This window comes from Theileria annulata, chromosome 2, assembly GCF_000003225.4.
Source record: "Theileria annulata chromosome 2, complete sequence, *** SEQUENCING IN PROGRESS ***".
NCBI classification, from domain to species: domain Eukaryota; phylum Apicomplexa; class Aconoidasida; order Piroplasmida; family Theileriidae; genus Theileria; species Theileria annulata.
This window is the reverse complement of record NC_011099.1, coordinates 809,810-822,945: the sequence shown is the minus strand read 5'-3', so window position 1 is coordinate 822,945 and position 13,136 is coordinate 809,810. Positions and strand designations below refer to the sequence as shown.

The following is a 13,136-nucleotide window of genomic DNA, read 5'->3' as shown; positions in this document are numbered from 1 at the left end:
ATTCCCCCAAAAATGACATTCCTCAAAAATTAATTTTTTTAAATTTATATTTATATTTAAAATGTCATCATTTGGATTATCAATTTCATCAATTGGTTTATCAATGTTATATGAGATATTAGTAGCAGAATCGAAATATGAATGTAGAGGTGTAGAATATAGATCAAGATTAAAATCGGTGTATAATCAAATGTTAAGAGAACATGAGAATCATCATGAGCCGACATATAAATTAACAAAACAATGTTTTAATAAATATATTGAAGCACTTGGTGATTCTGTACGTGTATTAGATCCTACAGAAATACAATCTACTGATTTAGAACTTTGTTATGGTATACATCAATATGTGTTTCCAAAGATTCCTGAATTTACTTTATTGGATTTCAAATTTCTTGATCGTTGGAATAAATTCTATAATGTCTTACCAGCACAATTTAAACAAACTGAACGTCGTATAAAACGTATGAATGAAAAACAAAAAACTTATCAAATGATTAAACGGAGATATATTAAAGATTCTGATTCTTCTTCTGAATCTGATGAATCCAATATTAAATCTAATGATCCTATACTTATTACTGAACATGATTTTTATACTTTAGAGTCCTCCGTAACGGTGACTGGTCCACCAGACAGTACTAACGATAGTAATAGTACTAAGGGAGCTAATGAGGATACTAGTACAGTTGTACCAAGCACCGTAACTAAGAATACCACTACTAAGGATATTAAGGATACTGAGGGTATTACTGGTAAGGATACTAAAGATAGTGAGGATACTAATACTAAGGAAGCCCCTTTTGGTGCTGGTACAGTTGGAGCAAGCACCGTTACGGAAGAACATATAAATATAGATGAGAATATGGATATAATAGATAGTAATATAATAATACCAATATTAACAAATAAAGAAGTAGAAATAAATGAAGAATCAATAGTATTTGGTATGATGGATGAAGAAAAATTAAATGATTGGGTTTCTACCACTTCATTTGATAATTATTTACAATTATTTAAACTTATTTATCATTATGATAATACATTAGATTATTTTAATACAGAAATTAATTCTTCCGTTACGGTGACTGGTCCACCAAACAGTAATGGACCTGAAGTTACCAGTATGGATACCAGTACTAAGGATCCTATTGGACCAAGCACCGTAACTCAGGGAAAGGGAGCTAATTTTATGGTTACAGAGTGTACTCCTGGAAAGAGAGCTACTGGTACAGTTGGACCAAGCACCGTTACTCCTGGAAAGAGAGCTAATAACACTTTTAGTACTACTCCAAAGGGAGCTAATTCTATGGGTACCAAGTGTACTACTACTAATAGTACCAATAGTAGTAATAGTAGTAATAGTAAATATGATATGTTGGATATTAATGATTTTTATAAAAAGAGTAATCCAAAAGTATTATCAAGTAATTTTATACATAATCTTGATCATTTTGATCCTAATTCTATCTATGGTAATTATTATTTACCTAATTCTTCCGTTACGGTGACTGGTCCAACAGCTACTACTGTTACTGAAGTTACTAGTACTAATAACATTACTACTACTCCTACTGGAGCAAGCACCGTAACTGAGGGAAAGGGAGCTAATTCTACAGCTATGGAGTGTACTAATACTAAGGATTCTAAGGGAGTTAATACTAAGGAAACCCCTATCGGGGTTGATGATGATGAAGTTGATGAGGATACTTCTATTGATGGACCAAGCACCGTAACGGAAGACACCGTAATGGAAGAAATATATAGAATAAAAAGTTATAGTATAAATTTTATGGAAGTGAATACGAAATATTATTATAATTCAAGAGGATTATTTGAAGTACATAGTAATGCATATATAAAAGAACCATTTATATCACGTATAATGAAAGGAAATATAGAACAAAATACAGGATTATATCAAGAATTACAATTATTATTAAAGAGAATCTTTTCATTGAAACGGAAAATAACAGGAAATTGTCTAATTTGTTCAGGTTGGAATTTATTACATGGAATTGCATTAACATTTTGTGAATATTGTGAGGATAAAATTTATAATTCTGATCCATCGATTTTATTAAAAATCTATGAAATACGAAGATATCTTGTTTCTACAGTATATCCAATTGTAGGATATAATTATAATACTACAAATCTTTTCATTAATAGTGAATTAATTAAAGATTGGGAACATCAATTAAAATTACAAAATGTCTCTATACAATCATTAATTAATGTCGGTTCTACTTTTCCTAAAGCTTCTTTACATGATAGTCGTTTTCTACCCAATCCTATTCTATTACCTTTTAATATCTGTAATACTATTAATACTTTTCAATTCCCTAAAATTAATCACAATACTATAACTAATAGGGATATATTGGATAGTAGCCGTATAGTGGATAGTAGCCGTACAGTAGATAGTAGGGATTCAGTGGATACTGCAGATAGTATGAATACTGAGGATCCAGTGGATATAGAAAATGATAAAGAAATGGATATAGAATATATTAAATCAGAAATAACAACACCAAATAATTATACATCTTCAAATATCAATAATACTCACAGTATCCACAGTACTAGTGTCCAAAGTACTAGTAGTCTAAGTAGTACCCAGAGTATTAATAGTAGCACCAGTAGTACTAGTAGTACTAGTACTAATAGTATGAATATGATAGGATATAATTTGATGGATATAATAAATTATAGACGTAATTATAGAGGAAAATTGTTAAATGATTTCTTTGAGGATATTTATAATAATTATCATTCCAAACTCATTTCACAACGTTCTAATCAACTTATTAATCATTATAATTATATAATTAAATCTGGTCTATTACCATCTACACCAAATGTTATTTTAAATAGTAATTTTGATGGAGAGAATACTAGTACAGTTGTACCAAGCACCGTTACTCCTGGAAAGGGAGCAAAGGATAGTACTAATAGTGTTGATACTAATACTAAGGGTAATAGTAGTAATAGTGAGGGAGTTGGTGAGGGAAGTGGTACAGTTGGAGCAAGCACCGTTATGGAGAATAAAAATATGAAAGAATATTATGATGAAAATGTATCATATATATTAAGTAGATTACCATTAGATAATGATTTAATAAAGTTATCATTTTATCATCGAGGGATTTATTTAACAAAATCAAATAATCTTAAAACATTCAATTTCATACATATTGCCAAAATTTTTGGTTTCCATTTTCATAATACTAATGGAGTTAGTAATAGTACTGTAGATGGTAATGGTACTATGGGTACTGTAGATACTAAAGGAGTTAATACTAAGAGTACTGATGATGAAGAAATATATAATTGGCATGAAATATTATATCGTAATATAAATAAAGAAAATTATCTTATTAATAATCAACAATTATATAATTATAATCTTATTCATTCATTCATTAATCAAACACTAAATACTGATACAATGGATAATACACTAGACACAGATATGGTTATTGAGGATAATACAGTTATACCAGGTACCAGTAATACTGAGGATACTACTAGTGGTGTATCAGACACCGTAATGGAGGATAATACACTAGATATAGATATGGATATTGAAGAAAACAGTAATACTAATGGTACTATGGGAAAGGGAGCTAATGGCACTTTTGATACTACGGGAAAGGGAGCTAATTCTACAGCTATGGAGTGCACTATTAAGGATATTACTGGCCGTGAACCTGCCCCCGTTACGGATGACACCGTAATGAAGAATATAATAGAAGAATTATATGAAAAAGAATTATTACAAAATATGCATACAATTATATTAAAAAATTTTATTAATACACGTAAATACTTAATTATACACTTTATACACTTTATATACTTTATACACTTTATATACTTTATATAGTTAATTATATAGTTAATATTGTTATTAGGTAAATTGAAGATTGGATATCCAACAAGTTTAGAAATGTATATATTGAATATACCAGATTCAATAATGGATTGTAATATGTATGATGGAATTGGTAAAGGTTTTTCATATTCATTAGAAAATATTATATATAATCTTGCATTATTAAGTTCATTCATTAAAATCGGTACCGTTAATAAACGTAAAAAATACTACAAATCCATCTAATCTAATCTATTATATAATATATAGTATGTACTGTGTGTTATTGTAATAATTAGTATCTAAAAGTATAGAACTCAGTACATAATAACTATACAACAACTACTAGGGGTTATAGGTACTCTATAGGTATATAACTAACTTCATAAATAGCCCTTAATTACTTACTACCACTAATACACCTTAAGTACATAATACTCTATTACTAGTACTTCTTATATACTTTAAATACCTATAGTACCTAATAGGTCTTATATATACCTAATACTATACCTTATATACTTGTATGTATATACACTAGTGTATATTTACTACTAACTATAGACTAAGATACCTACTAACCCTAGTATATACCTACTAATATATATTATTTAGTATATATAGAATTGATTTTGAGATTATTTATTAATTAGATATCCAATTTTATTGGATTTATATTTTTTATTAGTATTATCTTGAGGATTTAGTAACCATTTAGTATTGGAATTTAAAACTCGTTTTTTCTCTTGTAATTTCTTCTCTTCCAACTCTTTGCTTATATTAACCTTGGCATCTTCAAATGGATTAGAATAAATAATAGTTTGTAAAATCTTTGGTGGGTTTAAAGGTCTTTCTTCATCGTCCACTTTAAGATAGTTCCACTTTCTCAAAACTTCTAAGCCTCCAACAACTTTACCAAAAACAGTATGTACATTATCCAAATGACTGCATGTGGTGAAGGTAATAAAGAATTGAGATCCGTTGGTGTGTTTCCCCTTATTAGCCATTGATAATACACCAGTACCAACGTGATATAAAGTATTATCAAACTCGTCTCTCAAATATTTTGGAACCTTTTCAGCCAAATTAGCTCGCTTAGCTCGGGTGTAAAATGCACTCTCACCACCGAGTCCTGTATTAGTTGGGTCACCAGTTTGGATCATAAAGTCACTGACACACCTAAAAAACTCACAGCCATCATAATATTTATCCTCACAGTGCTGGAGGAAACTGTCACAAGTTACTGGAACACGATCAGTATGGAGAAGAAGATTAAGATCACCATCAGTTGTAACGAGCTTTACATATGCCTTTTGTTTATTCTTTTTAACATAGTCATACAAGGGTAATCTGACTTCAAATACAGTTTTGTCACGGTATTCAACTTTATAGCTGGGAGTAGTAGCTGTGGAAGTGAAACTAGCAGCCTGACTCCCAGTAGTGAATAACTCATGTTTTGGCCTATTTATATCTGTAGATTTATCATTTTTAAATATTTTTAAATGTTCTTCCAATAATCCATGTTTAGTCTCAGTAGATTCAGTAGTTACAGACTGAGTAGTATTATCAGTAGTTAGGGACTGGGTAGATTTAGTGTTGGTAGTCTTAGTATTAGTCTCAGTACTCTGAGTAGTAGATTTAGGTTTAAAATATGAGTTTATATGTTTAAAAGTGGAAATAGTTCTTAGATTAGTATTATGAGGATCTTGAATTGTAATTATGTCATTCTTACCAAATTTTACTCCTACAAGTTTATTAATACAGTAATTATAGAGTAACTAGTCCAAGAAGGGTATATAACTAAATAATCCCAGAAGGGGTATAACTACAGTATATAACTAGGATAACTAATACTCTTAAGTATATAACTAAGGAATCCTCTTAAGTATATAAGTGAGGAACTCCTTTAGGGATTAAGAAGCCCCTTCGGGGCTGGTGATTGGCTGTGTACCAGTCACTGTAACGGGGTACCTGTAATTGGATCATGCATAAAACCATCAATTTCTTTTTTAGCAACTTCTTTAAGTGTATTATAAGAATAAACATAACCAGAAGGTTTAACAGTGACAATATGTGAATTAGAAGTGAACCTTTTTAGAGATAAAGGACATTGAAAAAAGCCATTTTCATCTTTAGTAAAGTGTAGAGGAAATAAATCATCTAAACTTAAAGGTAAAGAGTTGATAGGATTTTTCCCGTACAAAGTAATAAATTCTTTAATTTTATCATAATCAAATATATGACCATTTATAGTACAAAAAGGATTAGAAAAAGGATTTAAAGTTAAAAAACAAGAATCTAAAGGAACTAACTCAGAAGGCCTGTTACTCCTTACAGGAGCCTGAGTTAGAGCCAATTCACTTGGTAATAAATATAATTTATCCTTACTATGTCTATGTTTACTACTTACCATATATATTATAAATATATATTTCAAAGGTTGGGTTCATCTATCTCAACACATTCAAATTTGTATTAATTAATTTTGTAATATATTTCATCAGATTAAAATTTGTATTAATAAATTTTGTAATATAATTTATTCCAATGAAATAATAAATTTTGTGGTATAATAAATTTATATTTTGTTTTTAGTTATGGAATCTCAGATGAGATGTTTATTTCTTGTTATTTCATATTAATTTGTTTTATACCTTTAAATTCTCTAACTTTTAATTATAAACTTTTTAAAACTAATTCAAATCAATTTAATAATTCAAATCACTTTAGAACAAATTGTTACACATTTAATAATTTAAATCAATTTAGAACAAATTATTACACATTTTGTACTAATATATATAATGACAATTTTAATATCTACTATAATACTAATAAGAATATTAATAATCCATCCAATGAAAGGAATCCTATTCAAAGGGATTCTATTGAATGGAATCCTAATGTGAAAAATGCTAATGTCAGTAATACTAATCTGAATAATTCCTTTGGGAATGGATTTAAAATTGGAAGTTATATGGGATATTCTGAACCATTGATTTTTACACAATGTTCAGATCCTGGTAAAGAACATGAGGTTGTGGTATCAGATAGTCAAACACATGGAATAAATAAAGTAATTCATGATGTTAGAAGAAGAAATAATACAAATAAACCTATTTTCCCAGTTGGATCACATGTTTTCATACAAAATGGACCGTATCAATAGATAATTATATATATTTTCAGGTTCAGAAATAATTGTGGGACTGTATTATTCAATAAATTTACACAAATCGCTAAACCATATCAAGTAATTTATTATTCCAACTTATTATTCCAATACTATTATTAATTAGTAGTAGTTAGTAGCTGTAAGATTAGATTAGTACTAGTGGTGGTAGTACCAGTAGTAGTCTAAGTAGTAGTATTAGTATTTGTAATAGGTATTGATAGCATTGGATTGTAGAAATAATGATGGATTAATAAAGGAAAATTATTTGAAATATCATGGAACAAGTCATTGGATACCTGAACATTATCTTACCATTGATTCCAAAAAATTTTCCAATTATCAAAATACAAGTTATAACTCTTAATTAGTCTCATTTACCCCTTAATTACTACCTATTTACCCCTTAATTAGTCTAACTAATGGCTTAATTACTCCTTTGATTACCCCTTAATTAGTCTCATTTTACCCTCAATTTAGCCTTGACTAGTGCTATAATTAAGTATTTAAGATATATTTGTGTTTGTAATTATGTTTAGGAATGAGGAAAAATGTTAAACCGAATCACAATTTTAATTATCAAACCAATTCAAATCAAAGTATTTTACCACTTAACTACCTAGATACCCTTAATTACCCCTTAATTACCTAGATACCCTTAACTACCTAATAACTACCTAATAACTACCTAACTACCTAACTACCTAACTACCTAAAATGCCCTTAGATACCTCCAATTTACTAATGAATATATTTAGAAATGGTAGTTAAAGAATATAATTTGATTAAAAGATATAATGATGAGATATTATTGAGTTTTTCATTGAATAAGATAATTAGTTTATATCAGGAAGCTAATGAAAATCATATGATTGATGATCATACTGATTTAATAACATTGGTTCAAATTGCACGAGTATTCAATCTTCATTATGATTCTGCTTATCGTAATTTTACTGATTCTCTTGAAAACAAACAAGTAAAAAGGTCTAAATTTAAATTTACAAGATATCAAATAAATTTCTTAATACTTTTAACATCTAAAATTATACAAAAATTACAAATCAATCAATCAAATGTTGAAAATACCCTTAAGAATATTCATTACAATACCCTTAAGAATATTCATTACAATACCCTTAAGAATATTCATGACAATACGCTTAAGAATATTCATGACAATACCCTTCAGAATATCGAATGGAATACGCTTAGGAATATGTATGAGAATATTAAAGAGAAAAATTATAGTATAAATGATTATATAAAGTTAATGTGGTCATCTGGTATGCTATTACCATTAAGATTTATACGTAGTAAATTACTTGAGATTTTTCGTTTATCTGAGGAGAAAATAACATTTGAAGATATTTCAAAACTTGAACTGAAAGAATTAATGAAAATTCTTCACGCATATTCATTTAATACTAAAAATAATAAACATTTGTTCAATATTTTTAATATTATTAATAATATACCAATACAACAAATTGATCCACAAGTAATCTAATTAGCTATTGTACTCCTACCTAATGCCCTAAAATAGCCTTAGATACCTTAAATATACCTAATAGGCTTAAATAGCCTTAGATACCTCTAATACTCCTTAAATACCCCTTAGATACCCTAATCGTTAGTATGTTGTTTGATAAATATTATAGATAATAATATTGTTAATACGTTGTTTTGATAAAAATAAATTGGATTTTGGTACATTATCTCCATTAATAATTGGATTTGTGAACAATTGTGAAGATAAAATATCCAAATTTATGGCCGGTTTTATGATAAAGCATTTGAAAAATTTTCAAAATTTCAAACCAATCATTGATAAACTTTTTTCTATTATTTTTTCACACGAAGGTGATCATAATTTTTTCAATACAAAGGTTATATTTTAGTTCTCCATTACGGTGCTTGTACACACCACTAACCCCCAACGGGGGCTCCTTTTCCCCGAAGGGGGCTTCTATATAGTTCCTTAGTTATCTACTGTAGTTAGTTATACCTTTAGGTAGTTAGTTATATCCTTTCCGGGGAGTAGTTATATCCCCTTACGGGGTTCTTTAGTTATACAGTTATTTAGTTATATACCTAGTTACCCCCTCCCGGGGTACCGCTTGACCAAGCACCGTAACGTGACACCGTAACGGGACACCATAACATAATAATTAAATATATATTTAGGATTTTTATTATATATTATGTTCATGTATTGGGAATATGGAAATGTTTGAAAAGTTTGAAAAGTTAATCTATTCAATGGAAATCAAACTTGAACCATTTACAATTCTTAAGTCATTACTATCATTACGTCGAACAACACATTATAATATGATATCATTTCTCATTAAAATGGTATTAAATTTCTTAGTTACACCCTTACTGGGTCCTTTAGTTCCTTAGTTAGTTACTTATTAGGATAGTTAAGAGTATTAGTTATTCAGCCCCTCCGGGGGAGTAGTTAGGGGATTAGTTATATCCCCTTACGGGGATACTGTTTGACCAAGCACCGTAATGGAATATTAGGCATTGAAAAATATTGAAGAATTTTCATCATCAGAACTTAATCTTTTATTAAAATCTGTAAATAATACTAATATACCCAAAGATTCAATTATAGATTTATATAACAAATATATGTCAATCAAGTAAATTCTTAATACAATTTGATTAATTAATACTAATTAATACAATTTAATAATGTTTTAGAGGAGAATCAATTGATTATAGAAATTATTTCATTTTACTGAATTTCATTTATAAACATTCATTACCATTTCCACAAGATATTATAAGTAATCTTTACTATATAATAATCTCTTATATAACTTAGAATAGGCCTAGATAGGCTTTAAATAGGCTTATACAGTCTTAGTAGTCTAATAGCCTTAATACCCCTTAGATAGCCAAAATAGCCTTAGATACCCTAATAGCCTAAATACCCCTTAATTACCTCTTAACTACTTAGGCTACCCCTTAATTACCATTTAATTACTATTATATAGTATTAATATATTGATTTAGAAATTTTGAATAAATTGAATGAGTATAATGAATTTCATATTTCAGACCCAGTATTTTCTTGTATTGAATTATTGGAAAAGATATCAAAGAAGTATGAAATTGATATTTATAAAGTGTCACCAAGATTTGTAGAAAGTTTATTGAACAAATTTCCTACCAAAAAATTCCTTTTACCAAGTACATTAGGACAATTCATCTATTATATCTCTGAAATCGCACCAGAACTTTTACATAAATCTATTTCATATAATTTATCATCCCACAATACTATGGATAATTTATCATCCCACAATACTATCGACAGTACTATGGACAATTTATCATCCTATAGTACAGTGGATAGTACTGTGGACAGTACACTGGATAGTGAATTGGCTAATGAACAATGTGAAATATTGAATAAAAAACATGAAATGATACATATAAAAGCATTAATATTATTGAATAAATCAATGAAAATAATAAAGGAAAGTTTATCAAGAAGTTTCAATGATACATTTCTAATATCTATTGATGAAAATAATATATTCAATAGAACCAGTTCCCTTCAATACAATTTCATGAAATGGCCAATATTATTTCTATATCTCACTGTATCCAATGATATATATACCCTAATGCTAGTTATATACCTTAACAGTAGTTAGAGTAGTTAAGACTAGTTAAGTACTTAGTACTCCTTAATACCCTTAGGCTACTATAGATTACTATAGACTACTGTACTTAGACTATGATATTAGAATAATTTAAGACTAAAATATGATTAGGTAAAGAATAATTTGATAAATGAAATGAATTTTCCAAGAGAAAAGTTGTTGAATTATTTGAATTTTATCAAAGAAGGTTTAACAAATTTAGATTTAAACTTGTTAAAATCAACTCTTGATCTTCTAAAATTAGACACTCAACAATTCAATGAAATTATACAATCCATTCCCAAAGGAATTAATCACATTTAAATCATCACATAATCTTAGTAAATTTGAATAAATTTATAATAAATTTATGTTATTTGAATAAATTATTTAAAATCATGAAATGGTTAAAAGTCGAGTGACTTTATCCAATGTGACTCGAGTGAGTTGGTATCTGACTCTAGCGAGATTCCAACTACATCAATTAAGTTAGAATTACCCAAATTTTGTGATTTGAGGTTTTGTAGGAATTTCACTTCATCCTCAGTGAGACTAGCTTTAACCTCATCTGGTAGTCCCTTTAAAATATTCATCTCACATCCACTCAATTTATTACACATGGTTGAATTTGAGTCATTAGACTCACTTGTGATACTTTCAATAGGATTAATTATCATATTGTCAACTTCAGTAGAGTTAAGTTCCATTTCAGTAGGGTTAAGCTCCGTTTCAGTAGAGTTGGAATCTAATTTGGGTAGATCGGGGTCTAATTCGGGTGGGTCAGTTGATTCCAGTGTATTTGGAGATTCAACAGATTGTAGTGGTTCCTGTAAATTTGGAGATTCAACAGATTTTACTGGTTCCTGCAAATTTGTGGTTTCAACGGATTTGATAGTCTCTACATCATTGTGTTGATTATGTTTTGAAGACGTTTCACTATCATTCGAGTCAAATTTAGAGAGTATTTTCTTGAATTTACTCTCGAGGTTAGACAATAATGAAACATCCTTTGGCTTATCGGGAAAATTCTGAATCTCACTATGAATCTTGGCAAAGTCACTCGACATGACATCAAGTTTATTCTCAAGACAACATAAATCATCAATCTTCACATTTCGAATATATCTCTCCAATAAATCATTCGATTTCTTCAATTCTGATATCTCATCCATCCCATCTCTTGAATCCGTCTTATCCCTTGAATCAATCTTATCCCTTGTAAAATCTAAAGTCTTAAGTGTTGTATCAATCTTATCTCTTGTAAAATCTACAGTCTTATGTGTTGTAAAATCAGAAACTAAATTAATTAATGTATTATTAGTTAATGATTTGTTATTTTTTGAATTTCCACACATGTCTTCACTTTTAATTATTTTTCCATCTACACTTTCAAATGGATTAAGTTTCCTTATTACTAATTTCGTACCTTCATTCATTACATTCTACAACATACCAATTAATATACACTTACTAATATACCTATGGATAACTAAAGTATAATACCCTTAGATACCTATAATACTTGTAATATACACTAGTATATACTACTTAACTACTATAGAACTACTTAACTACTATAGAACTACTTAACTACTATAGAACTACTTAACTACTATAGAACTACTTAACTACTATAGAACTACTTAACTACTGTAGACTAATAAATTAGACTGGAATGACTGACTACTTAGGAGTAATTACTTTGGTTTGAGTTGATTTGATGAGTTGTTTTAATTCATAAATATCTTCTTGATTATTTTTACACATGAATTCAATTCTAGACAATTTTTCATTAATACTAGTCAAGATTTGATTGAAATTAATACTATTACATCTACTAATTCCATTCACTTGTATCAAATTCCGTTCTTGATTTAAATTATCAATCTGTATCAAGTTCCGATCTTGATTTAAATTATCAATCACTTGTGACAAATTTCCTTGATTTAAATTATCATTCATTTGTGCAGTTAAATTTCTTCTTGGTCGAGTAAATGACACTGTTGGAGTTACAAATTTCTGTTTATACTCATAATCAACATTTCTAGCTTTACATATTCTATCATTAAAGTAACCATATGTGGGATCAAATCTAGGTGGAAATCTATCATCGTAGGTATAAATTTTCGCATTTGTAATGTAATGCATTGGTGATAATGGTACTGTCATCTTCATTTTCCCACCTTCAGTTACATATTGTTGTTTAAATACTGGATTCATATTCTGATCCGGTAATATACAACAACTCAATGGTGAATTTATATTCTTCATATTAAAATAAATGTAATTAAATAATTAGATACAAATTTACAAAGTACACACGTGAAATTGATAATGTTCACTGATGAGATAAGTTGAGAGATGAAATAATAAGTACACAGATGAGATAAGTGGACAGAGATAATTAAAGAATGCATAGTTTCAA

At 28.5% G+C, this 13,136-nt stretch overlaps 4 protein-coding genes across 4 annotated transcripts, besides 2 other annotated features; 2 read left to right on the top strand and 2 right to left on the bottom strand.

Annotated features, from left to right (window-relative positions):
- Positions 1 to 61: 61 nt before the first annotated feature.
- Positions 62 to 133: a sequence feature (Signal peptide predicted for TA13970 by SignalP 2.0 HMM (Signal peptide probability 0.608, signal anchor probability 0.000) with cleavage site probability 0.359 between residues 24 and 25).
- Positions 62 to 4,123, top strand: TA13970 (uncharacterized protein; the record flags this gene model as incomplete). The annotated part of the gene is made up of 2 exons (XM_947043.1): positions 62 to 3,824; positions 3,918 to 4,123. 2 exons carry the CDS (start codon positions 62 to 64, stop codon positions 4,121 to 4,123), a joined length of 3,969 nt encoding a protein of 1,322 aa, XP_952136.1.
- Positions 4,124 to 4,515: 392 nt separating this feature from the next.
- Positions 4,516 to 6,290, bottom strand: TA13975 (peptidyl-prolyl cis-trans isomerase, putative; the record flags this gene model as incomplete). Its single annotated transcript, XM_947042.1, has 2 exons — positions 4,516 to 5,621; positions 5,849 to 6,290. 2 exons carry the CDS (start codon positions 6,288 to 6,290, stop codon positions 4,516 to 4,518), a joined length of 1,548 nt encoding a protein of 515 aa, XP_952135.1.
- A 201-nt stretch (positions 6,291 to 6,491) lies between these two features.
- Positions 6,492 to 6,548: a sequence feature (Signal peptide predicted for TA13980 by SignalP 2.0 HMM (Signal peptide probability 0.712, signal anchor probability 0.009) with cleavage site probability 0.269 between residues 19 and 20).
- On the top strand, positions 6,492 to 11,035 carry TA13980 (uncharacterized protein; the record flags this gene model as incomplete). The annotated part of the gene is made up of 11 exons (XM_947041.1): positions 6,492 to 7,036; positions 7,073 to 7,130; positions 7,264 to 7,402; positions 7,589 to 7,648; positions 7,808 to 8,550; positions 8,711 to 8,938; positions 9,237 to 9,407; positions 9,579 to 9,700; positions 9,762 to 9,847; positions 10,077 to 10,669; positions 10,844 to 11,035. 11 exons carry the CDS (start codon positions 6,492 to 6,494, stop codon positions 11,033 to 11,035), a joined length of 2,937 nt encoding a protein of 978 aa, XP_952134.1.
- Positions 11,036 to 11,118: 83 nt separating this feature from the next.
- TA13985 (uncharacterized protein) lies at positions 11,119 to 12,982 on the bottom strand (the record flags this gene model as incomplete). Its single annotated transcript, XM_947040.1, has 2 exons — positions 11,119 to 12,153; positions 12,413 to 12,982. The coding sequence occupies 2 exons, from the start codon at positions 12,980 to 12,982 to the stop codon at positions 11,119 to 11,121; spliced, it is 1,605 nt and encodes a 534-aa protein (XP_952133.1).
- Between the last annotated feature and the right edge of the window lie 154 nt (positions 12,983 to 13,136).